Source organism: Dipodomys ordii, unplaced genomic scaffold, assembly GCF_000151885.1.
Source record: "Dipodomys ordii isolate 6190 unplaced genomic scaffold, Dord_2.0 Scaffold28, whole genome shotgun sequence".
Classification (NCBI taxonomy): Eukaryota; Metazoa; Chordata; class Mammalia; order Rodentia; family Heteromyidae; genus Dipodomys; species Dipodomys ordii.
This window is the reverse complement of record NW_012267244.1, coordinates 7,984,524-8,007,898: the sequence shown is the minus strand read 5'-3', so window position 1 is coordinate 8,007,898 and position 23,375 is coordinate 7,984,524. Positions and strand designations below refer to the sequence as shown.

General features: G+C 39.8%; 2 protein-coding genes across 2 annotated transcripts in view; one reads left to right on the top strand and one right to left on the bottom strand.

The window, feature by feature from the left end:
* Positions 1 to 8,078: 8,078 nt before the first annotated feature.
* Rps23 (ribosomal protein S23) lies at positions 8,079 to 10,444 on the bottom strand. The gene is made up of 4 exons (XM_013015948.1): positions 10,369 to 10,444; positions 9,791 to 9,950; positions 8,409 to 8,529; positions 8,079 to 8,276 (listed from the first exon to the last, which is right to left on the bottom strand). Exons 1-4 carry the CDS (start codon positions 10,370 to 10,372, stop codon positions 8,130 to 8,132), a joined length of 432 nt encoding a protein of 143 aa, XP_012871402.1. The 5' UTR covers positions 10,373 to 10,444; the 3' UTR covers positions 8,079 to 8,129.
* Positions 10,445 to 21,521: 11,077 nt separating this feature from the next.
* Positions 21,522 to 23,375, top strand: part of Atp6ap1l (ATPase, H+ transporting, lysosomal accessory protein 1-like) — a 16,892-nt gene continuing 15,038 nt past the window's right edge. The window contains exon 1 of the mRNA XM_013015851.1: positions 21,522 to 21,616. Coding sequence (XP_012871305.1) covers positions 21,522 to 21,616 — 95 coding nt within the window. The remainder of the gene's footprint in view (positions 21,617 to 23,375) is intronic.

Sequence of the window (23,375 nt, the reverse complement as noted above, 5' to 3'; positions counted from 1 at the left end):
CTGCCCTGCCCCGGAGGCTTTCCTCTCCTGCTGTCTCCTCCACTCCAACTCCTCCCCTTCCTCCCCGCTAACTCCAACTAACAGTCCTTCTCACGGTTTTTCCCTGTTTTCCAACTGCCATTTATGCTCCTCCCCCAAGCCGCCCACTGTCCAATCACTTCCTGACAGCTCACCATATGGGGCCTGACGCCCCACCCCTCCAGTAGCATGCCACGCCCCATGGGGCTGTGACGTCAGCCTCTCAAAGCCCTGCTCTGTCTGGTGGCCTGGTCTGTGGAGAGGTGAGGCTCGACTCTTGATGCCCCGCCCCCCCAGCAGGCCGGCCACGGGGCCGCACTGACTATTGGGCCCCGCTGATTTTCAGGGGCCCACGGGTTATTACAGTTGTTTTTCCTCCTCCTCCTTGGTTCCCTCCCTCTTCTCTACCTTTATACTATGTGGTGCTTCCTGCTGTTTCTACCTCCTCCTCTTCCCTCTCTCTAGGCCCCCTTTTTTTTCCTGGCTGTGTTATCCTAGCTGCCCTCAAATTTGCCATCTTCATGTTTCAGCTCTAGTGTAGCTAGACTACAGGCATGCCCTACCACCCCCAGCTCTGCCATCTTACCCTGCAGCAAGAAAGCCCTCACCACCCTTGATCTTGAACTTCCCAGTCTCCACAACTAAGCAAATCGTAGCATGTCACTTGTTTAGATGCAGGCTGCACAGTTTTAGTTCATCTATTCTTGTCAACTTGTATTCTTTTCTCAGATGTTGAAAATAACATTTTTTCTGCTGCTTTTTTTTCTGAGGATGGGATTTATACCTACTTTCTGACTAAACACTAGTGTCTTGGGATAACTTTTCTATAAGATTGTCATTATTTGGTCAGCCAGTGCAAATGTGCATTTGGTAGGTTCTGCAGCCTACATCACTGCTGTGGTTTTGGGTTGGGTTCATACGAGTTCACATGCTGGGAGGTTGGTTCCCAATGTGGCCTTGTTGAGTTGATGGAGCTGTAGGAGGTAGGGCCTAGTGGAAAGGAATGAGGCCACACCCTCATTAACAAATGGACGCAGGTATCATAGTCATGGATCAGACAGGCCATGTGGGACTGAATTAGTTCTTTAAAGAATAGGCTAACAATGATCTATAGGAAATGTACTCATTACCTTACTCATGTGACTGTAACCCCTCTGTACAGTATCTTTACAATAGAAAATATATTAAAATATAGGCTATTGTATATAAGCCCTGCACTTCCCTTAGATCTCTGTTCTACATGCACTCCTACCATTGTAATGCCACCATGAATTCCTGAGCTGAGCATAAATCAGCACCATGCTTTAGTATATCTAGAAATGTGAACTAAATGAGCTGGTTTTCTTTGTAAAGCACCTAACCACTAATATTTCGATCCATAGAACCTCACTGTACTGGGGATATTTCATAAACACTACCAAAACACAGGCAACTTCTCTTGACTGTTCTCAATTAAATTTTAAGGTATGACTAAATCTGCTCACTGTTGTATAGATTGAAACAGCAACTGGTTCTTAGGCTAAGACTCCCTTAGAAAAACCTGAAAGAGGAAGTGGCGCTGTAGTTCAAATGGTAGAGCGCTCGCCTTGAGCTGAAGAGCTGAGGGACAGCGCCCAGGCCCAGAGTTCAAGCCCCACGACCGACAAAAAAAAAAAAAAAAACCTGAAAGATAAATAGAACCCATTTTTAGAAAAACGTATTTGTACAGGCATACACAGTAATTAGAATATTCTGAACACTGTTTCAGAAGGTTCCTAGACCTTTAAAACTCATCTGTAGACTAAAACCTAGATCAAGAATCCTGGACAATATCATACAGAACACAAAAAAACCCAGAAAACTCTGGCGAGGATGCGGGAGTGGGCCTTCACATACTGTTGATGGGATGTTGTTAGTCTAGCCACTATGAAAATGGCACATATTTTTAATGAAATCCATTAAATTGTACAAAAATGATTACAAAAAGTATGAAGTACAAAAATAAAAGAACTCTCATTAATTCAATTTATAATGTATTTCTTCACACACATATGTTATGGCAAGAGGAAGAGGCATATAGTGACCGAGGGAAAAATTTCTAAATAGAAATATAAGACTATGTAATAAAAACAAGTGAGGGGCTGGGAAGGTGGCTCAGTGGTAGAGTGCTTGCCTTGCATGCATGAGGCCCTGGGTTCAATTCCTCAGCACCACATAAGCAAAAAAGAAAAAAGCCAGAAGTGGCGCTGTGGCTCAAGTGGTAGAGTGCTAGCCTTGACCTGAAGAGCTGAGGGACAGTGCCCAGGCCCAGAGTTCAGGCCCCACGACCAGACCCAAAAACAAACGAACAAAAAAGCAAGTGAATGAAATAAACTAATATTTACTGGATGCAATAAATGAGAGGCATGGGCTGGGAAGGTGGCTCAGTGGTAGAGCGCTTGCCTTGCATGCTCAAGGCCCTGGGTTCAATTCCTCAGCACCACATAAGCAAAAAGAAAAAAGAGCTGAGGGACAGCGCCTAGGCCCAGAGTTCAGGCCCCATGACCGGACCCAAAATAAATAAATAAATAAATGAGAGGCACACTTTTAACCTATGAGGGATGGAAGAACAGGAAAATGATCATCCTTAATCTCTCTCTCTCTCACACACATAGAGTAATTCTTATTATGAATAAATCTTAAAATTCTGTGAATTTAGATGACAAAACAAGATATGTTCTAACAAAAACAAACTATTCATATCACTGTTCCCAAATTGTTACTGGACAAAACATGTTTCAACAAGCAACAGTACTAAGTATGCTCAGTTGTAATTGGAAATATTGCTTGTCACTCATAACTCCCTTCAAATGTATCACTCTAGAAAATAAATTTCTCCCAAGATAAGAATTTGTGATCAATAATACCTAATTATTTTTTTCATACTTTGTTCTAAAATTCCTGTGGTGATATTACAATAATTACCAATTTTTATTTTATTTTTTTTCTAGTTTTGATTCATTTCTTTTTTCTTTTTTTATTATTTTATTTTATTTTTTTGTGAACACACTGTACAGAGGGGGCAATTACCAATTTTTAATTAATAAACTTTAAATTCATTTATCATTATCACATACTCATAAGTAAAATATCACTGTTGGCCAAATAAGGCTAGGAACTGTTTCACAGACCAGAAATACAACCTGTGAAGACAATCCCCAGCTACAATGTCGTAAGTATGTAAGTTAATACTTTTTCTATTTAAACAGATTTTATAGGCTAAAGTATTTAAATATCTGTTAGCAAAAATATTATGGTAATATCACAATTTATAATCTTTGGTCTCTTGACTTTGTGCAAAGCCAATAAAGGAATGTTAACAATTTTGACAACCTTAAATAGATTCCAGGAATATTACCCACAACTTGACATTGTGACCAAATCCTGTCACTACACATTTTCCTAGGATGAAATATAGACATTACAGACATTTGATACACACAAACACACACTTTTTTGTCCATTGTGACACTTGAACTCAGGGCCTAGGCACTGTCTCTGAGCTCTTTTGCTGAAGGTTAGTGCTCTACCACTTTGAGCCACAGCACTACTTCTGGGATTTTTTGGCCGGGGGAGGGAGGGTTGTTTGTATTTTTTTTTTGGTTGGTCGTGGAGCCTGAACTCTAGGCCTGGGCATTCTCCCTCGGCTCTTCAACTCGACTAGCACTCTACCATTTGAGCCACAGCGCCACTTCCAGCTTTTTCTGCTTATGTAGTGCTGAGGAATGGAACCCAGGGCCTCATGCATGCAAGGCAAGCACTCTACCACTGAGCCACCTTCCCAGCCTCTACTTCTGTGTTTTTTTTTGTTGTTTTTTTTTTGAGTAGTTAAGTGGAGATAATAGTCCTACAGGACCATGTTTTTCCCCCATGGTATAACCCATTTTCACTGTATTTGATTCTGGTGCCCTGAATAGTGTATATACATTTTTCTAATTTGGGGAGGGGAAGAGAAATAACAAAATGCTGAAATAAGGATATAGGTTGATCCATTGTAACAATGAAATGTACAAGACACTGTGTTGAAAATGAACTTTACAACTTGGTGGGGGGGAGGAGTTGGGGGCGGTGGGGAGGAAAGGGATGGTAGGGGAAATACAAAGGAGGAGGTAACAATGCTAGATAGGAAATGTACTCATTACATTTCTCATGTAACTATAACTCCTCTGGTACAGTATTTTTACAATAAAAAATAATCTTTTTTTTTTTTTTTTGTCGGTCATGGGGCCTGAACTCTGGGCCTGAGCACTGTCCCTCATCTCTTCTGCTTAAGGCTAGCGCCCTACCACTTGAGCCAAAGCGCCACTTCCAGCTTTTTCTGCTTATGTGGTGCTGAGGAATCGAACCCAGGGCCTCATGCATGCAAGGCAAGAACTCTACCACTGAGCCACCTTCCCAGCCCCTAAATAAACAATCTTACAGGGAGTTTTCTGCCCAGGCTGACTTTGAACTAGTCCTCAGATCTCAGTCTCCTGAATAGCTAGGATTACAGGCATGAACGACAGGCACCCAGCTACATCTATCTTTTTTTTTTTTTTTTGGGTCTGGTCATAGGGCCTGAACTCTGGGCCTGGGCGCTGTCCCTCAGCTCTTCAGTTCAAGGCTAGCGCTCTACCACTTGAGCCACAGCGCCACTTCCGGGTTTTTTCTTTTTGCTTATGTGGTGCTGAGGAATTGAACCCAGGGCCTCAGGCATGCAAGGCAAGCGCTCTACCACTGAGCCAACTTCCCAGCCCCTACATCTATCTTTTATGTGTTAAATTAGAATCTTGTCTCTCAGCTACATCATAAAATGAAAAAGGAAGCCATATATTTAACAGAACTTTTTAGAATATTTCAGAATTTCCATATAAACACATTTTAATAAACAGTATTTTACCACCCCTCTTCCCTTTGCAAGGTACAAGCCAGAAACTTACTAAATACTCAGCACATATTTATGAGCTGACCTAAGTACCCATTTGTAAGATGTTATTTTTGCACCAGGATGATTTTCTGACTAATATTTATTTCATTTGGAGGACAGACTATTTTTCTGGTCCGAACTGTAACAATTGAGTAATTTTTGAGGGGGGGGGGAGAGGGAATCGGTTGTGGGGCCTAAACTCTGGCCTTGGTGCTGTCCCTTGGCACTTCAGCTCAAGGCTAGCACTCTACTACTTGAGCCATAGCACCACTTCCAGCTTTTACTGCTTATGTGGTGCTGAGGAATTGAACCCAGGGCCTCATACATGCAAGGCAAGCACTCTACCACTGAGACACCTTCCCAGCACGAGTAAATTATTTTTAAAAATATTTTGAGACTTTATAAGTTAAACTAAAGGAGGATACTCTTGAGAGGAACATAAAGGCACAATGCCTATGTGCATCTGATAATACAAAATATTTGTTGAAATAAACTATAGGAAATGGAAACCTGAGTTTGCTTGTTTTCTTCTCCTTGTCTTGTTTGTAAGGAGCGCAGAAATGGAGGGACAAAGAGTGAACAATTGCAGCAGTTATACTCACTAGATACTATGAACTATACAACTTGTGAGTGGGAGCAGTAGGGAAAAACTGGGAGAGCAAGGGAAGGTACTGATACTGTCCAAAAAGAAATGTACCCTTTACCTGACTCACGTACTGTAAAACCCCTCTGTACACCTTTGTAACTTAAAAAAAAAAAAATTAAGAGCTACCTTCTGTGGGCTTCCAATCTCTAAGATGAGGTGGCTGAATAAAATCTATGGTTCCCTCATGTAGGGAAACTCAACAGTCATTAACAGCTGAATCTGTTAGCTTGTTAAGAGTTTCCTTGGAATACTCTAAAATCTGTTTCCCAGAAGGCTGACGTATCTCTAATCTAGCAAGTGGCTTGGGTAAATTTTGATGTTCCCTCAGTTTGAACTAAATGATTAATTTTGTTGCTTTAACAATTTCCAATTTGTTTTGAGCTTTGCTGAGCAAATAGAGCTTACACAGATGAAATACTCAAATGTTTATGTATACATATATAGAGTTCCCAAGAATTTGCAAAATTTTTCCTCATCCTGCTTTCCAAATGGCAACATCCATGTGCGTATGGGGGGAGGGAAAGATAGTGAGCAAGCTAACTTGGTTAAGTGTTATAGTTTAACATTCAGATAGGTATTTGACCCATTTTAAGTTAAACTTCACACAAGGTATGAAAAGGTTGAACATACTTTTGGCATATCTATGGATTTCTTATCTATTTCATTCATCAGTTTGTCTCTCTTCCACTTAATACTAGTAATTGATAAAGCTCAAAATCCTTGAAATCAGGTTTTGTGACGGTTCCACCTTTAGTCTTCACTATCAATATTAAAATTCTAGTTCTTTCCCTTTCACACAAATTCTTGAGTCAGTTTTCCTATATCTACAAAAAAGTTAATGGGACTTTTCTTAAGTGCCTTCTTATTCTCACCCAGACTTGTCTTCGTACAGCACCTTGATAGCAAAAGGCTTCAGTTTCAGAGTGAGGATGGGCTAGAGGCAGAAGGAACGAAGATCTGTTTCAGATACTTGGAATTGAGGCACCAGAAGAGGTATGTCAATCTAGCTGCCACTGGACTGTGAAACTGTTCTGGGCTACATTCAAGACCATGGAAGCCATCTCAGATGTCCTGTTCACCCACATGTATTTACAATTTCAGTTAAGAGCTGGAGTTTAAAGCTGAGGACAGTTACTGCAACACTGCTGTCTCTCTCAGAGACTAAGACCATCAGGGATTCCTTTGCCAGCTCCCATCCTTAAACCTATCAGGATTAGAGCTAACAAATTGCATTATCTGTGCATTCAGTTACAAGGAGTCCCAATGGCAGAGCTGCCTGACTCCAATACCTCAAGTAACTTAAGTGGCCACTTCTAGGCGTCCACTCCTAAGAGAAAGAATATCTCCAAGTAGGGAGAGTTGGGGGTCACTGATGTCCACTTAAGCTAGCACTGACTGCAATTACACTTGTTAGAATGTACTGGGGTGGGGAGGGGTAAATCAAGATGTGGATCTTTTTTGCCCTTGTGCAAATGCAGAAACACTTTAGGGACAAGCACAAATGCACTAAGACACCTGGTGATTAGCAAGGTCTAAAATGAGAGATGCACAGAGGTGACCAGAGGTATACTGTTGTTGGCCAAATTATGAACACTTAAGAGGATTAGCAATTCTCAGGTCACCAACCTAAATCTCTAGCCCAATACCCCTATCATTTATTTTGCCAGTCCTGGGGGTGTCCGAGCTTTTGCTCAGGGTTAACACTGTACCACTTGAGCCACTTCCAGCTTTATGAGTTTATTGGAGATAGTCTCAGACTTCCCTGCCTGTTGCTTCCAACCACAATCCTCATTATCTCAGCCTCTTGATTACAGGTGTAAACCACTGGAGCTTAACTTAAAAAATTTCAGATTTGTGGGAAGTACCATCTGATCCCAATGCCAAAAGCATACTTTTCACTGTGAGCCTCCAAAATTGACACACGAGGCCACTTAAGATGTATCACACCATAAATGTCTCTTCTGCTCTTAATCTTTTCTCTCATATACTTCAATCAGTTTAGCACATATTTCCATCAAGTTGTCTAATGACTACTGGAATCATTTAATCCACCTTGGAAGACTGGAGAATGTGCGTTTTCCAAGGACTTCCAGGATCCCTGCTCAATGAAAACAATCTGAGGACTGCTTAAGTACCATTACAAATTCAATGAGTTTCCTAAATATACTAGATTATGCATTTGTTCAACTTCTATATATTCTTTTATTGTGAAAATACAGTACAGAGGGGTTACAACTACATGGGCAAGATGAGTACATTTCTCATCAAGCATTGTAGCCTCCTCCCTTGTTTCCCCTTCCCATCCTCCCCCTGCCCCCCACCCCATTTTCCCCACTCCCTCTCCCCCCAACTTCCATATATTCTATGAGGATGTTATCTTGAACTACGTTCCTCTTATTATTGGAAAAGAAAAAGTTGTTTTCATCTCTAAAATCGTTTAAGCAGACATTATTACCTTGTGGATGCACGAGAAAGGAATAACATACAAAATATTTTTCAGACTATGAAAATTTATTACTATTGTATTTTTATCATTGAAATTTATGATCTTGGTCTTTCCTTCTTGCCTTTGTATAGAGCCAAAAGAGACACATTGGCTACTTTAACGACCTTAAAGCGGACTCCAGGAATGTCACCCACAGCATGACCTTTTCGGCCAAATCCAGCAACCAGAACTTCATCATTTTCCTGAAATAAAATAGTAAGTTTACTTGGGATGTTAGTGGCAATCACAGGATACCCCTTCATGTAACTCCTATTCAGATTAAAAAACTGGAAAGCCACCCACTCCAAAAAAAACCCTACATTATGAATACTCACTTCAATAAAATTCAAGCAACCATCATTGGGTACAAAAGCTGTGATTTTCTTGCCATTCTTGATCAGCTGCACCCTGACACACTTTCTGATAGCAGAATTTGGCTGCTTGGCTTCAACTCCTCTAAAAGACAAATGAAAGTAAAGTGAGGTAGCTTTTCAAAATAGCCACATACATTAAGCAGAAATACATTGAAATTTTCAGTTTCCAATTCTGTAATTTCAACCAAGTTTCTCTCAAACTAAGTTTCATAATTAAATGGTAATTAGCCCTACCAATCCAGGAGGTTGATACTTGAGGATCTAGGTTCAAAGCCAGCCCAAGTACATATACACAATGGAATTCTATGCCTCCGTCAGAAAGAATGACATTGCCCCATTGTTAGGAAATGGAAAGGCTTGGAAAAAATTATATTCAGTGAAGTAAGCCAGGCCCAAAGAAACATAGGTCCCATGGTTTCCCTTATTTGCAATATCTAGTATATGTCTGAGGTTGATGTTAGGGAAATGAACCCTAAGATATGTATTCAAATGTTTTTCTTTCACTCGATTATTTCTAACATATTTATAAGATCATTTCTTTTTTACTTTGTAAGTCTCTCCACCATTTTATAACAACTGTTTCACTGTATTTCATGTCGGTATAATTTGTGGAGGGGAAGTGGAAAAACAAATCGTTTAACTAGGGATACTCGTGGACCCACTGCAAGAATGAGATGCACAAATCCTTATGTCCAAAACCGAACTTTACAACTTTGGGGGGGGGGAGGGAACGGGGAGAATTGGGTGGGGTGAAGGATGGAAGGGGAAACAAAGGAGGAGGCTACAATGCTTGATAAGAAACGTACTCATTTTGCCTATGTAATTGTAACCCCTCTGTACAGTAGTTTCACAATAAAAAGAAAAAAAAGCCAGCCCAAGGAAGAAAAAGCCATGAGAATAATCAACCATTAGGAAACCGGACGGTGGAGCTGTGGCTTAAAGTAATAGTGCTATAGCCTTGAACAAAATCGTTCAGGGACAGTGCCCAGACCGCGAGTTCAAGCCTCAGGACAAAAAAAAAAAATTTACTCAGAACTGAGGACCTGGCTCAAACCCTAGCACAGCTGCTCCCCGCCACACTAGGCAGCAGAAGTTCAAATTCGAATCCCACTACTGTGAGAGAACACTATGGAACCATCATTAAGCCAAACCCAATTCATATGGCTGAATCGGTAATTCAAGCACCTGATTAAAGGGTCTTTTTTTCAAAAAACACGAAATCAACTTTTAAATTCAACACTGCTCTATAGACCCCTTAAATGCCCCAAATGAACATGACCACCCAAAAGCCCTGTAAGAACTCTGAAGAGGGCACGTTTAAACAGTGGGGCTTTTCCACTTACACTTTCTCCAGCACAATTCCCTTTGCATGGGAGGCGCCCCCGAACGGGTTGGCTTTCAGGGCTGTGCCCAAATGGGCCTTCTTGTACTGTTTATCATGCCACTTCTGGTCACGTCGGTGACTGCGGAGCTTCCGGGCAGTACGAAGACCGCGACACTTGCCTGTAAGTTAAGTCACTGTTATGCCTGTCAATGGCTCGCAAAACTGGCCTCACCTGGATGACACCCCCTAAGCCAAGTGCCTCGGGCCCGCCGACCCCAGCCCCTCCACGACCTCCCCCTCGCCCCCAACGAATGCTCCAGGGGCCCGAGGCGCTCCGGGGGGCGCCATTCCCCGAAGCTAGGGCTCCGCGACGAGCTCGGGCCGCAGCTCTCCCCGCCCCGCGGCGCGACCCACGCGGCCTCGGCCCACATGCGCTCCTTCCGCGCCGGGCCCTGCGCCACCCGGCGTTATTTCCCCGGCAACAACCGAAACCCCGGTGAACCCCCATCCCTTAACTCGGCTTCCACACGCCTGCTCACTCCCGGGATCCCCCAAGTCCCCACCAACACCCCCCCAGCGCGACCCCGCACCGCTCACCCATCCTGCCGGCGCCACGGGCCTGAGCGAAAGAGAGAGGCCTTCCCGGAAGGAGCCACAAGCCACCGCGAGCGGAGCCCCGCCCACCTAGCTAAGGACCCCATCGCAGCTGGCTATGCGGCGCCTGTCCCAAAGTCGATGCCTATGTTGCCATCTGAAGTATTGGCGCCACTTTTCTGAGTCGGAACTCTGCGCACGGTGTAATTTTCTTAAATGTGCATTGATGTTTCTTTTTCCGGTGAGAGACAGAAAGAACGAGGACTACAAGTTCCAGAATACTTTGCGCAACATCGTCCCCGGTGCAGGCGCCCCTGGCAACCCCCGGGAGGGGCGGGGCGGACCTTGGAGGGGGCGGGCCTTGGCGTTTGCTAGAGTGGGAGGAGAGAGAGCTGGAACTGTACACTTCGCCGCCTTAGTTCGCGCTCTCTCTTAGACGTTCTCGGCGCAGTAACTTGTGAAGTTTGGTGAGACGACGTTGTGTAGTCATTAGAAATCCAAGCTTCCCAAGCCCCACGGCCGACAAAAAAAGAGGTTTTAGAAGGCCTTTGTGCACTGACGTTGCAGCAGTTGAGAGAGAGCTTGTATTCCTTCGTGTAAAGTGAGAGGGGACTGTGTGTGCGTGTGTGTGTATTTATGTGTACCATAGCACAGCCTGGCTAACTCTTCTTTTGGCTGAGTGCCGTTGCAAAGTGTTGAGCTGGATACTGTCAAAATAGGATTTATATTTTTATGGGATTACTCCGGCTGTTGTGAGAGGGAAAAAAAAAGGAATCCTGAGGTCATTTGGTGAGGAAATAATTGTAAAGATGGGAATGATATTCTTGTGTACCTCGGTGGTGATAAAAAAAAATGATTAGATTTTGTTAATGGTACAGTGAACAGAGTTTGCTGAGGACTAGGTTGTGAAATTTATTACCAGCCTCTGCTTTCAAATGAGCATTCGGATGATTAGTGAGGGGGAAATTCTGAAGAACAGGTTTTTTTGAGAGGAAATTAAGAGTTCTATATAGAATGCTTTAACTTTGAGGTGCCTGTTAGCCAGGATGTGAAGTGGGCAAGTAGATATATGATCTGAGGGTCAGGAAAGTCATCAGACAGATATTATGAAAAGCTATGGCTTGGAGTGAGATCATAGAAAGGTAAACACTGCATGATCTCATTTATATGTGGAATCTAAAAATGTTAAATTTGTGCCAGGCTGTATACCCTTAATCCTAGCAATTGAGAAGCTGAGGCAGGAAATTGAGTACAAGACCAGCCTGCGTAGAAAGTCTGAGTCCAGCTTGGGCTACACAGCGAAATGTTGTCTCAAAATATCAAAACAAGAGCCCAGTACTAGTGGTTCACACCTATAATCCTTGATACTCAGGAGGCAAGGAGATCTGATTATCTCGGTTAGAAGCCAGCCTGAGCAAAAAAGTCCATGAAACTCCAATGAACTACTCAGAAAATGCAAGAAATGGAGCTTTGGCTGAAGTGGTAGAGTGGTATCCTTGAACTACAGAGGCTCAGGGACAGCACCCAAGCACCAAGTTCAAGCCCCAGGACCCCCCCAAACAATCAACAAGAAAAAAATTAAAGGGCTGGGAAGGTGGCTCAGTGGTAGAGCACTTGCCTTGCATGACTGAGGCCCTGGGTTTGATTCCTCAGCACCACATAAGCAAAAAGAAAAAAGCCGGAAGTGGTGCTGTGGCTCAAGTGGTAGAGTGTTAGCCTTGAGCTGAAGAGCTGAGGGACAGTGCCCAGGCCCAGAGTTCAGGCCCCACGACCGGACCCCCCCCCCCCAAAAAAAAGGAAAAAAAATTCAAGTTCATGGAGTTAGAAAGTAAATTGGTGCTTTGGAAATCACTAATACAAAGGATCAAGAAACATAAGTCAAGTGATAAGAAATTTTGTTAGAAGGAATAACAAGTAACATGGAAACTATACTTGGAAGTTGTTGAATCAATATTAATTGTTCATACTACAAAAATGATCACTATTGAAGTAATATGTACGCTAATCAGCCTGAGCCAGTCCTTACTGTATACATATTTTAAAACATGTTGAATACTGAAAATATATATACAATTTGTAACTGAAATGTTTTAAAATAAATTAATTTTTGTAAAAGATGAGATGACACAAATTAAATATAATCACTAAAAATTTTTAACCAAGTTAAAAAAAAATTGTTGGTAGTGGTGCTTGAACTCAAGGCCTGGCCAAGCTTTTTCACTCAAGTACTCTGCTACTTTGAGCCACAGGTCCACTTCTGGTTTTCTGGTAATTAACCAGAGATAAGAACTTCGCAGACTTGCCTGCCCCATTTGGCTTTAACTGCAATTTTCAGATCAGTGTCCTGGTTACTAAGATTATAGGCAGGAACCACGAGCACCTGGCTAAAAGTTTTAAATCCTTAAACTTGGGGAAGCAAAGTATTTCTATAAATGAAAAGAACAGGAAACCCTCACAAAGAAGGCATTAATCAGTGGTCAATGGGTGTTATTCGCCAAAAGTTACTATACATTAGATAAGAGAAGAAAGAGCAATATTTTATTTTTGTTTATTATATTGGTTTTATTTTTGTTTCAAAATTTGAAATTTTCACTTCCTGATGAAAAACTCAATTCAGTTGGGACCTAAAAGGAAATGGGGTTATCCTTTGATATTACACTCTAAATTTCTTCATTAGACTCCTCAAAAAAAGAATCAGCTTGAAAAGTTAAAGAAAAAGGAAAAGACTCCCTGGCTATCACTAATGTGCATTGAGTACTACATTAGTGCCAGGCACAGGGTTATGAAGGATCTCACATATAATTTCTGTTAAACCTCTAAATGATTCCTCTGCTGTACATGCCATTATTTGGCTTTTAACAAAGAAGAAACAGACTTCCAGTAGATAATTTGTTCAATCAAAACGTGTTTGTTGGTTTTCATATTGGTTTGATTCTTTTAAATTTAGGTGAAAAATGTTAATGAATATTAAATAAACATGACACAAAATAGAAAATAGTTTTCTAAGCAGTGAAATATCGGGAAAACCAAGGATTGTAATTGTTATGATGAAAATATTTTCTTGTAATAATTTTCTGACTTATCTTCAAATTGCAAGAGATGTTACAAAAAAAATTGGTATTTGTTAGCTCTTGCAGTGTTGTTGAGTTGGCGGAGAAAAGAGAATAATTTTCCATTTTTCCTACTGCGTTTTCTTCCAGATAGGAGTCCAGCTAATGGAACTGGTATCTGTCATTTATTCCATCCATGAGAGGAGAGGTGGGGTGTGACAACTTTAGGAATAATAGTCTGGACATCTTCACCTTTTTCCTTTTCTCTTTTGGAAACTGAGCCTGCCCTGGGGGAATCTGTTTCTCTTGTTTCTCCCAGGCAGGGCCTCTCTAACCTAAATGAGAGCCAGTCTTGCCATTATAGGCTGCCATCTCTGTCTGCTCAGGAGAGAAATTTAATTACAATCCCTTTTGATCCTATACTAACCTTTTCATAATCCTGGCCTTTTATAGTATGATAGGAGATATTTAAGGGGGTATGCTTTTATTTCTCAATTAATTTAGCACACAGGTGGGGTAAAGTATATTTTTATTTTTTTGAGATGCCCACTTCCCTCAACTGAGAATGATCTGTCATCATAAATTAGATCAGCTGGTGAGATTTAGGGTGATGCTTGCTTCCTTTGTGTTGTTATTGTTTATTTGTTTGACATAGGTAACTGTGTAGCCCAGACAAAGCCAAGATCCTCATGTCTCAGTTCTGAGATTACATGCACCACCACACCCAGTGATGCTGGAGAAAGGTTAGCAAGTTGACAATTAATGTGGGAGCATTTAGCCTAGTTAGAAATTATTCCTGGTGCTTTAACTACAAAATTCGAGGCAGCAGTTGCTATGGAAATGTGACAAGTTGAAATCATAGTTTTAAGTGAGAATAAGAAGCAGTGAGAGCAAGACCTATGATTACATGCTCTGTGTAACTACTGGTGATGAATGTTGAGTGTTTCATTTTACCTGATTAAATTATTAAATATAATTTTTCCTTTATCCAAAATGAATGAGATTTCTTATCCTTTCATTCCAGCTGCTGTTTGGTGCAGTGATTATTTCTTCTCACATCTATTCGAAGGTGGAAATAAAGAAACAAGTGTATGCTTCCATGTAATCTTACTAAAATTCAGGCTGCTTTTTTTTAAATCCTGATATTATAATTAAACCTCTGTGCAGATCTAGGGAGGATTGACAAAGCTGTTCCTTGATGCCCTTTGTGAAATTCGTGGAAGAGAGCTATACTTTTAATATGCATATTTAATGTTATTCTTCAGGTGTTCCCTAGGTTGGCTGAGAACCAAACAAAGGAAAATAAGCTTCTATTTCAGCAGGGGCCTTTTGAATTCTAAGAAAAGAAAGATAATTTTCCTCACTGCCTGGGGATATTAAATTTTAGAATCTTCTTCCCTGGAGAGATGTAAAAATTAAGTTGAACCAGATCTGTGCTATGAATTCAGTGGGGGACAGTTGATCTCTTGTGATCCAAGTGACACATCTCACAGTAAAATATTCATCAAAATTATTTCTAGATTATAAAAAAACCCAGCATATAAATGATTATAATATATAAAACTATCAAAGTGAGCATAAATTTGGACATTTCATATTGATTTTTATTGCTTAAAGGATTTTATAGAGAGCAAGACTTTTTTCCTCTTAAATTGAAAAAGAATCAAAGGAAGAAGGAAGAAAGGGGATAAAAACAAGAAATGAAGGATTTATGTAGTCATGCAAAATGACAGTAGTAATTTTTCTGAGTTAAAAATTTTACTTTTGAACATGTAGTCTTATGATTTATGAGGATAGCTGTAATGAATAATCCTACAATGTGGTCACCTCACATACTGTGGAACAATGTGCTCATATATACATGAACTTTAAAGTTTACATAGATGGCTTTTCAATTAAAATTTCCAAATTTATATTGTCTATTTAGAAAATAATATCTTAGATTTATCACTAAATAGTGTCATATAGTGTTTTCTCTCTTCAAGTGTGACAGTTTCTGTCCAAAAAAATATTATGCTCTTGTTATAAATGGGGCCCTCAAGCATCATGTGGCACATATTCTCAAAGTGCATTTTATTCCAGTGAATTAAAATTCTGATTTCCTTTTCTGTCAAGGTGGGTATTCTTAGAGATACCCAATGAGAAAATCTTTGAAGGTGGAGGAGGTCTTTCCATTTTACTGAAGACCTCTACTGCAACGTTAAATATATCATTTAGCAAATATTTGAAATAATAGTTCTTTGACGATGTAAGTGGCATAAATCCCTACAGAGGTGTCTTTTCTCTATTCTTGTCCCTCTGTTTTATTTACTTTTATCAATTGTTGCCTAGGGTGGAGGAGGGACTGGCCCCAAAAAGCTTATTGGTTTGCTGGGTGCAAATTCTAAAGCTACTTGCTATGAGCAGTTATGTATTTACATTTCTACATATTATTGTATGCAAGGGCTGTTTTTTGCTTTTATTATTTTTATTTTATTTTATTTTGTCTGTCATGGGTCTTGAACTCTGGGCCAGGGAGCTGTCACTGCTCGCTTCAGTTCAAGGCTAGCGCTCTACCACTGTAACCACAGACCACTTTGGTTTTCTGGTGGCTAGTTGGTGATAAGAATCTCATGGACTTTCCTGCCCAGGCTGGCTTTGAACAGCGACACTGAGATCTCAGCCTCCTGAGTAGCTAGGATTACAGGCGTGAACCACCGGCACTTAGCTGGGCTGTTTGTTTTTTAAGCTTTCTATTCCTGGTAAAGGGGCTGGGAAGGTGGCTCAGGGGTAGAGCTCTTGCCTTGCATGCATGAGGCCCTGGGTTCGATTCCTCAGCACCACATAAGCAAAAAGAAAAAAGCTAGAAGTGGCACTGTGGCTCAAGTGGTAGAGCGCTAGCCTTGAGCTGAAGAGCTGAGGGACATTGCCCAGGCCCAGAGTTCAGGCCCCATGACTGGACCACCCTCCAAAAAATATATTCCTGGTAAAGAATCTAGCACAATACCAATCACATTTATTTGTTTGTTTGTTTTCTTCATGTATTTTTAAGTGTTATTGTAAAGATGATGTACAGAGGGGTTACAGTTCCATAAGTCAGATAAAGAATACATTTCTTTTTGGACAATGTCACCCCTTCCCCTCCCACTCTCACAATTTTTCCCTCCCATCTCCACCCACAATTTTTCAACATCATGTATAGTGAGTATCATTGCTGCATTTGTTCTCCCTTTGTCCCTCCATTTCTGTGCCCCTCTTATCTTCCCAAAGATAGATAAATGAACCAGACAAAAGGAAAAGTAAACAAAAACAGCAAGCAAGAAAAAAAAACAACTCCTAGTCAACCAATGTTTGTTGAATGGGCAAACTTATGCAAGAGTAGGACTTCTGTTTCCATTTAGCTCAAGTAGTTTACAACATGAACATGTCTTACTAATCTTGCACATTATCCATGTTCCATGAAGTGAAAGTGAAATCTAAAATGAGAAACATCAACATTTAAATTAAAAGAATTTTTAATTACTTAATTTACTATCTTGATTCTAATCAACTCAGAAGTTGATCTGATGGAAATGGGTGGGAATCATGGCAGGAATTAGGCTGGAACTTGATAGTTATATGCTAGGCCCCCTCTTAAGCACAACTCACAGGAGCAAGAAATGTGGACTTTGATATTTTGCTAGTGAAGTGGTATAACCTTGATGTTATTTCATAATTTATTTCCACTTCATGCCATATGGTTGTGACTCACTAGTAAAAATACGGAATTGATTTTCCAATTATACTTACCTAAAAATTCAGGCTCTGGTGGGAGTCATAGTTAATGTGGCACAAAGTAGGAATCAATTATGTAGCATTTTTCATTAGGTTCATTCATTTATTCTGTGAATTATGAGTACTAATTTCATTAGTAAATTAGACATACTCCTTGGGTTTTATAAAACAAATTTTTTGACTAGGAAACAGCATAAAAATGTTTTAAGTGTAAATTGTGATATATGGTAACAATAAAAATTGTGATGAAAGTGAATAGAATACGTTTAAGTTGTGAGGTAATCCCTAGGAGGAAGTATACATGCATAATCATTCAGATGCAAAAAAAATGCCCAAATCTTGAAATCTTCCTGAAAATACATTTGAATACAAATAAAAAAAATGCCCAGTGCAAGTCTATGTGATTGAAATATGGTCAAAAGAAAGAGCTGGCATCAAATGTAATGAGAAAGAGTGGCAGAGGTCGTGCCGTTGTAGGCTTTGTGGGAGGTAGATTGATTTGGATTTTGAGTAACTGCGAAAAGAAAATGATCAATACTTTAACATTTGACTAATACAATTTTTGATCTGAGGGTATGTAGTAGATAAATAGAGACTGTGCATTTGCTATATGAGTCTTAAATCTTAAATCTTCAGTCAGATTTTCAGACATCTTTTTACCCATAGGAATGCAGCTCTACATGGTTATATATGTGATTACAGGTATATATATACATATACATATATGTATATATATGATTGTATATGATTATAGAAAGATAGATTTTTATATTCAATATTTCAAGTAACATTGATTTAGAAATACATTGCAAACCAGAAAATAAAGAAGCTGATTGGAGTTCTTTTTAGTTGAGAAGAAGGCTGCATAGATATACAGCTTCCTGTTTTCAAATTGTTGAAGGAAAAATTTGCATGTGCCTCTACGTTTTCTGTATATGTTATGAGTGAGGCACTCATCTTTCTTCTGTATTTTGCCCCTCTTTCACAGTGAATAGCCTTGAAAAATAGAAATAGTTCTCGTTCTGTAGCAAGTGGCAGATTTGTTTATAGCCTTGGAAGATAGAAGTTGAATTTCCCTACAGAGCAAAGGTCAGGTGGCCTCACTAAACTTTACAATACAGTGGGACTCTTCAAGTGTGTTAGATTTTCATCATCATGACAAAATACTTGAGAACAACTTAAGAGAGAGGATGTTCATTTTGGCAGAACATCACCATGGAAGAAGCATGTAGCAGAGGAGGCTTCTCACCTCTTGGCAGCCAGGAGCAAAGAAAGCCCAAAGGGGTGAAGACTAAGAAACACTCTTCAAGGGCACACCTCCAGGAACCTACTTCCTCCAGCCAGGCCCCACATTCTAAGAGCCTATTAATCTATGAAGTCATCAGTGGGTTATCCACAGATGAAGTTAACACTTTCAAGAACCAATCACCTCTTGGTAGTGCTAACAGATAGAGACCACACCTTCAACACATAGGAACACTACATAGCCAATCGATAGCATCAAGCTCAGGGGTTTTCTCTTGAAATGAAGCACAGTATGGATACTATCAGGGCCTATGCATTGCTCCATAGGCATGAGACACAGACATGGATGTAATGATAATCATGTGGTTTACTGTGTGGTAACAAAATCCTTTGTTTCTAATTCAGGAGTCTTTTATCTTCTGCCAGCATGTATACAACTGGCAGCCCAACTTATTATCTTCTAAGTGGCCAGCTTCTAAGTGGGTAAAATGTCAGCCTTCTCACAGTTCTTGAAAGAGACTCTGGAGCAATCTGAACAGGCAGGTACAACAGGAGGCAAGTAAGATTTGAGTGCTTTACACCCTGCAGCTATACAATTAGCATTTTTTGCTGCTGCTTTTCTCCTTCAAAGTCACAAGATGAGCTATTCTCATACAATCACATCTTAAGTGTGAATCCTATTCTGAAACCCGTGTGAAATTTAACTAGCTATTAATTATTCTGCCTTGAATATTCTTAGCAAAGTGGTAGAGTCTTTCAACAACAGGAAGAATGCTATAATAAATTTTAGGCATATCTGGACATACAATTGATTTAAAATTTTATTTGTTGGTATTTGAAACCATCATCTGAGAATATTTCTATGAAAGAGGCTTATACAAATACTCAGGGGTGGGGCTGGGAAGGTGGCTCAGTGGTAAAGCGTTTGCCTTGCATGCTTCAGGCCATGGGTTCGATTCTTCAGCACCCATAAGCAAAAAAAAAAAAAAAAAGCTGGAAGTGGCGCTGTGGCTCAAGTGCTAGAGCGCTAGCCTTGAGCTGAAGAGCTGAGGGACAGCGCCCAGGCTCAGAGTTCAGGCCCACGACCGGACCCAAAATAAAACAAATACTCAGGGGCTAACATTATGGCTTTTCAATCTCAGTGCAATGCAAACCGGTCTTGAGCTCTCACCTCCTCACTGGGATTTGAGGAGCAAGCACTGCCACTGCCACCATGAGAGACTGGGAACTTCTGCTTTGCCAACTGCAGAGATATTTTGTATCTGCATGGTTTAGTCAGTGGCTGTGAGTTTGGTGTGTTTATATAGCATCTGAAATTTAGCTGGTCTGTATTGTGAATTGTAAGTGTATTGATTTCAGGCTTGGAGAAAAAAATCTTATTAAGGATTCTTTAAAAATAATGTTTGACACTACTGTTTCAGATGAGTTAAATAAATATATTATTAAAATTAAGTTCATGTATTCATATATATATATATATTTCTGTTGAACAATATTGTTCTTGATTCTTGTTATTCAAGGAGGCCTTGGTTTAGGCTCACTGGAGCAAAAACATGAGATTCCATCTCAAAAATATCTAAACCACAAAGGATTAGGGGTGTGGCTCAAGGACCGGGCATATGACTCAAGTGTATAGGGCCTGAAAATCAACCATCTAGCCCGGGATTTAAACCCCGGGATTTAAACCAGTACCAAGAGGAAACTAAAAGTCAAGCTCCCTAGGGGTTCAAAAGGCTGATGCTTTATTTTAGAAGAGAATTTCTTTACTGTGGCATTTAAATTGTATTCTTAAAAATGTCAAACAACTTTTAGGGATATTGTTGTTTGTTCCATCATACTGTATTTTGTTTTGCAGGTCTTTGGAGAGAAGAGTGGGAGTAGAGACAAGCAAAGAAGGAATAAAAATAGATACTCTGCTTGGCTGAGCACTGAAGTAAGAAGAGACTTTCATCTGCCATCTCAATCGTTACAATAACTTGTTTTTCAGTGGTACTGGTGTTTGAACCTAGGACCTGTCCTTGACAGGCAGGTGTTCTACTACTTTGAGACCTGCTCCTAACTCTATGTACTTCTAGAATTTAAACTCAGAACCTTTTTATGTGATCAGCTGGTACTCTACTGCTTGAGCCATGCTTACAGTTTGGCTTTTTGTTGATTCTTTTGGAGATAGATTGTCATAGATTTTTCTCTGTCTGGCCTGGCCTCACTTCCAACTGTGTTTCTAGCACCTTCAACCTCCTGATTAGCTATTATTACAGGCACGAACCACTGCCTCCAGCCACAAAAATTCTTTGTGTGTGTACTGTGGTATGTGCTTAAACTCAAGGTCTGCATGATTCTCTGAGCTTTTTTTTCCTGCTGTACTACTTGATCCACAGCTCTACTTCTGGCTTTTTGTCAGCTAATTGGAGATATGAATCTCACAGCTGTTCGGGCTGGCTTTGAACTATGATCCTTAGATCTCAGCTTCCTGAGTAGCTAGGATTACTGGTGTGAGCCACCGGTTGTCCCCATGTTACAGAGGAGGAAATGAGGTATAGGAAGGAAAACAACTTGCTTAGTGTGAGTCTGATGCACTAAGTGCTTGACTCCAAAGCCTGTGCTCTTTCTTCAAGATCACCTTCATTGTCTCTCAGCAGTCATGAATTTAATGGAAAACTATGAAATAGGATATAGATCCACATTTATTTATGTTCCAGATATTTTTTAACCAACTCATTCACCTGGAAAATGCATGTAAAATATATGTACTTCATAGACATTAGAGAGGATCTAGTAACTTCTTGAAAACTAGGATGAGAACCCTATTAAGAGTTACATGATAGTAACAAAACAATTGTTTTGTTACCATGGCAAATGTATTGTCTCTGAAAACCTGCTCCCTAGTAATTTTTCAGTTAGGTAAATAACAACAAATATAAATATTAGTTTCACTTTATAGTCTAAATGAAGCATGATCAAGTCCCTCCCTTCCTCTTCCCCACATAATACATTCGGAGAGAGCTGTCCTTTCATTGGTTGATGCTTTCAGTCACACAGCATGTACTGCTTCTGCTCTGCATTATGAATTAACAGATGTGCTTGGTTTGAAGAAACATTCATTTCTTAATGGGAAGAAAAATCTTATTTGGCTTTGCACTTCTTTTTTTATGTATGGGATTTTCACTAACTTTGGAACAGATATTTTCCAGGAAGAATGTAAGGTGAGTAACCACAGTTCTTTTAATGCCACACATTTGTGAACTTCAGTGCAAGTATGAAATTGGGTGGTTCTGTAATTTCATTATGGCTTGTCTACATTTGTTTGTGTTTATAGTTCAAAATGGATAAGCCAGCTTAGATCATATGATTAGTTACTAAGGTTACCAGAATAATAATTAAGAGATTGCAATATGAACATTATTAGGAGAGTCAAGGGTAATTTGCTTAAGATATTAAATAAATAGTGCATTTTGTACCAGAGTATATGAATCTTCAAATCACTGTTCAGCATTCTTCATACTTACAAGTAAATGTTAATTTCCTAAAATTTCCAGCAAGTATAATGTGAGAACAGTGTTAAGAAAGTAAAAGCCTCAGAAAGATATAACCTGTTCCTCAAAGAAAAGGTATTAAAATAATTTTAACTAGTGGAAGGTAATTGTGTGTGATATATAGTATTTACTGTTAACACAAGCACTATTTTTATTTCGAGTATTCTTTTGGTTTCTTTCCCTGCCATACAAGGTAGCATATAGATATTTCTCTATAAAAGCATATTCCACAGTTCATTTGTGTTATTCATGATGTACGGTACCATCTCAACAAATGCATCAGGGAATGTAGTGTGAACACAAAGCATAGCAACAAGCAGGATGATCTGACAAAACCTAAAGTATTCTTTTCAGAAGCTGCAAAAGCTGTAAGTACAGGAGTTTGATTTTTTTCTCTTTCTTCCAAGTCAATTGGTACTTTCCTTCAGGTTTAATTTTGAATCATAAACTATAAATATTCCATAAGTGTTAAAGCTTAGTTATCTCTCCCTACCATTTACAGAAATGACTGATTTGGGTATTATACTAGTACCATGTACACCAAGACTTATAAAAACCTCAATTCTATTTTTAAGACAAGGGTAATGAGTTTAGAAATCCATAGATCTTAGAAATCAGATAAATCAATTCCAGCCGAGTAGTGCAGCATATACAAAGATTGCTATTTTGTGGATGGTCTTCCACATCATGGATCCAAAATTAAAAATATGTTTCGATTGTATTGAAAGTTGCATTTTTTTTTTTTTTACAAAGCTTAGGTGGGGTGGAGGACCATTCTTTTTTTACATTCACTCCTCAGGTTGGATCTAGTTTTGGAGCTAAGGGAAATCCTGTGTGCGTTTCCACTTTCCACTTTATTTTTATTTATCTATTTATTTATTTTTTGGGACTGGTTGTGGGGCCTGAACTCTGGGCCTGGGCGCTGTCCCTCAGCATTTCAGCTCAAGGCTAGCGCTCTACCACTTGAGCCACAGCGCCACTTCCGGCTTTTTTCTTTTTTGCTTATATGGTGCTGAGGAAACGAACCCAAGGCCTCATGCATGCAAGGCAAGTGCTCTACCACTGAGCCACCTTCCCAGCCCCACTTTCCACTTTAATATGAGAATTTATTCATTTGTTCCTACAAGCAACAAAATTTTCAGACTTTTTTTTTTTTTTTTTTAGTAGCTAGACACTCTGTCAAGCACTGGGTCTTGCAGTGATAAACAAAATAGGCTTCATCTTTGCTCTTATACACCAAGTCCAGTGTTGAGGTGCTCACTAACCCCGTAATAGAATATGAACTATGATGTGAATGAAAAATATGGGACACAATAAGCACATAAGCTGGTATCTTAACTTTCTTTCTTTCTTTCTTTCTTTCTTTCTTTCTTTCTTTCTTTCTTTCTTTCTTTCTTTCTTTCTTTCTTTCTTTCTTTCTTTCTCTTCC

Bases quoted from the DNA above. Each gene is read 5' to 3' on its own strand.
- Rps23 (XM_013015948.1), bottom strand. The intron at 8,530-9,790 runs GTAAGTGGAAAA...TTTGTCTTTTAG, and splicing joins GGAATTGTGCTGGAGAAAGT to AGGAGTTGAAGCCAAGCAGC. The intron at 8,277-8,408 runs GTGAGTATTCAT...ATTTTATTTCAG, and splicing joins GTTGCTTGAATTTTATTGAA to GAAAATGATGAAGTTCTGGT.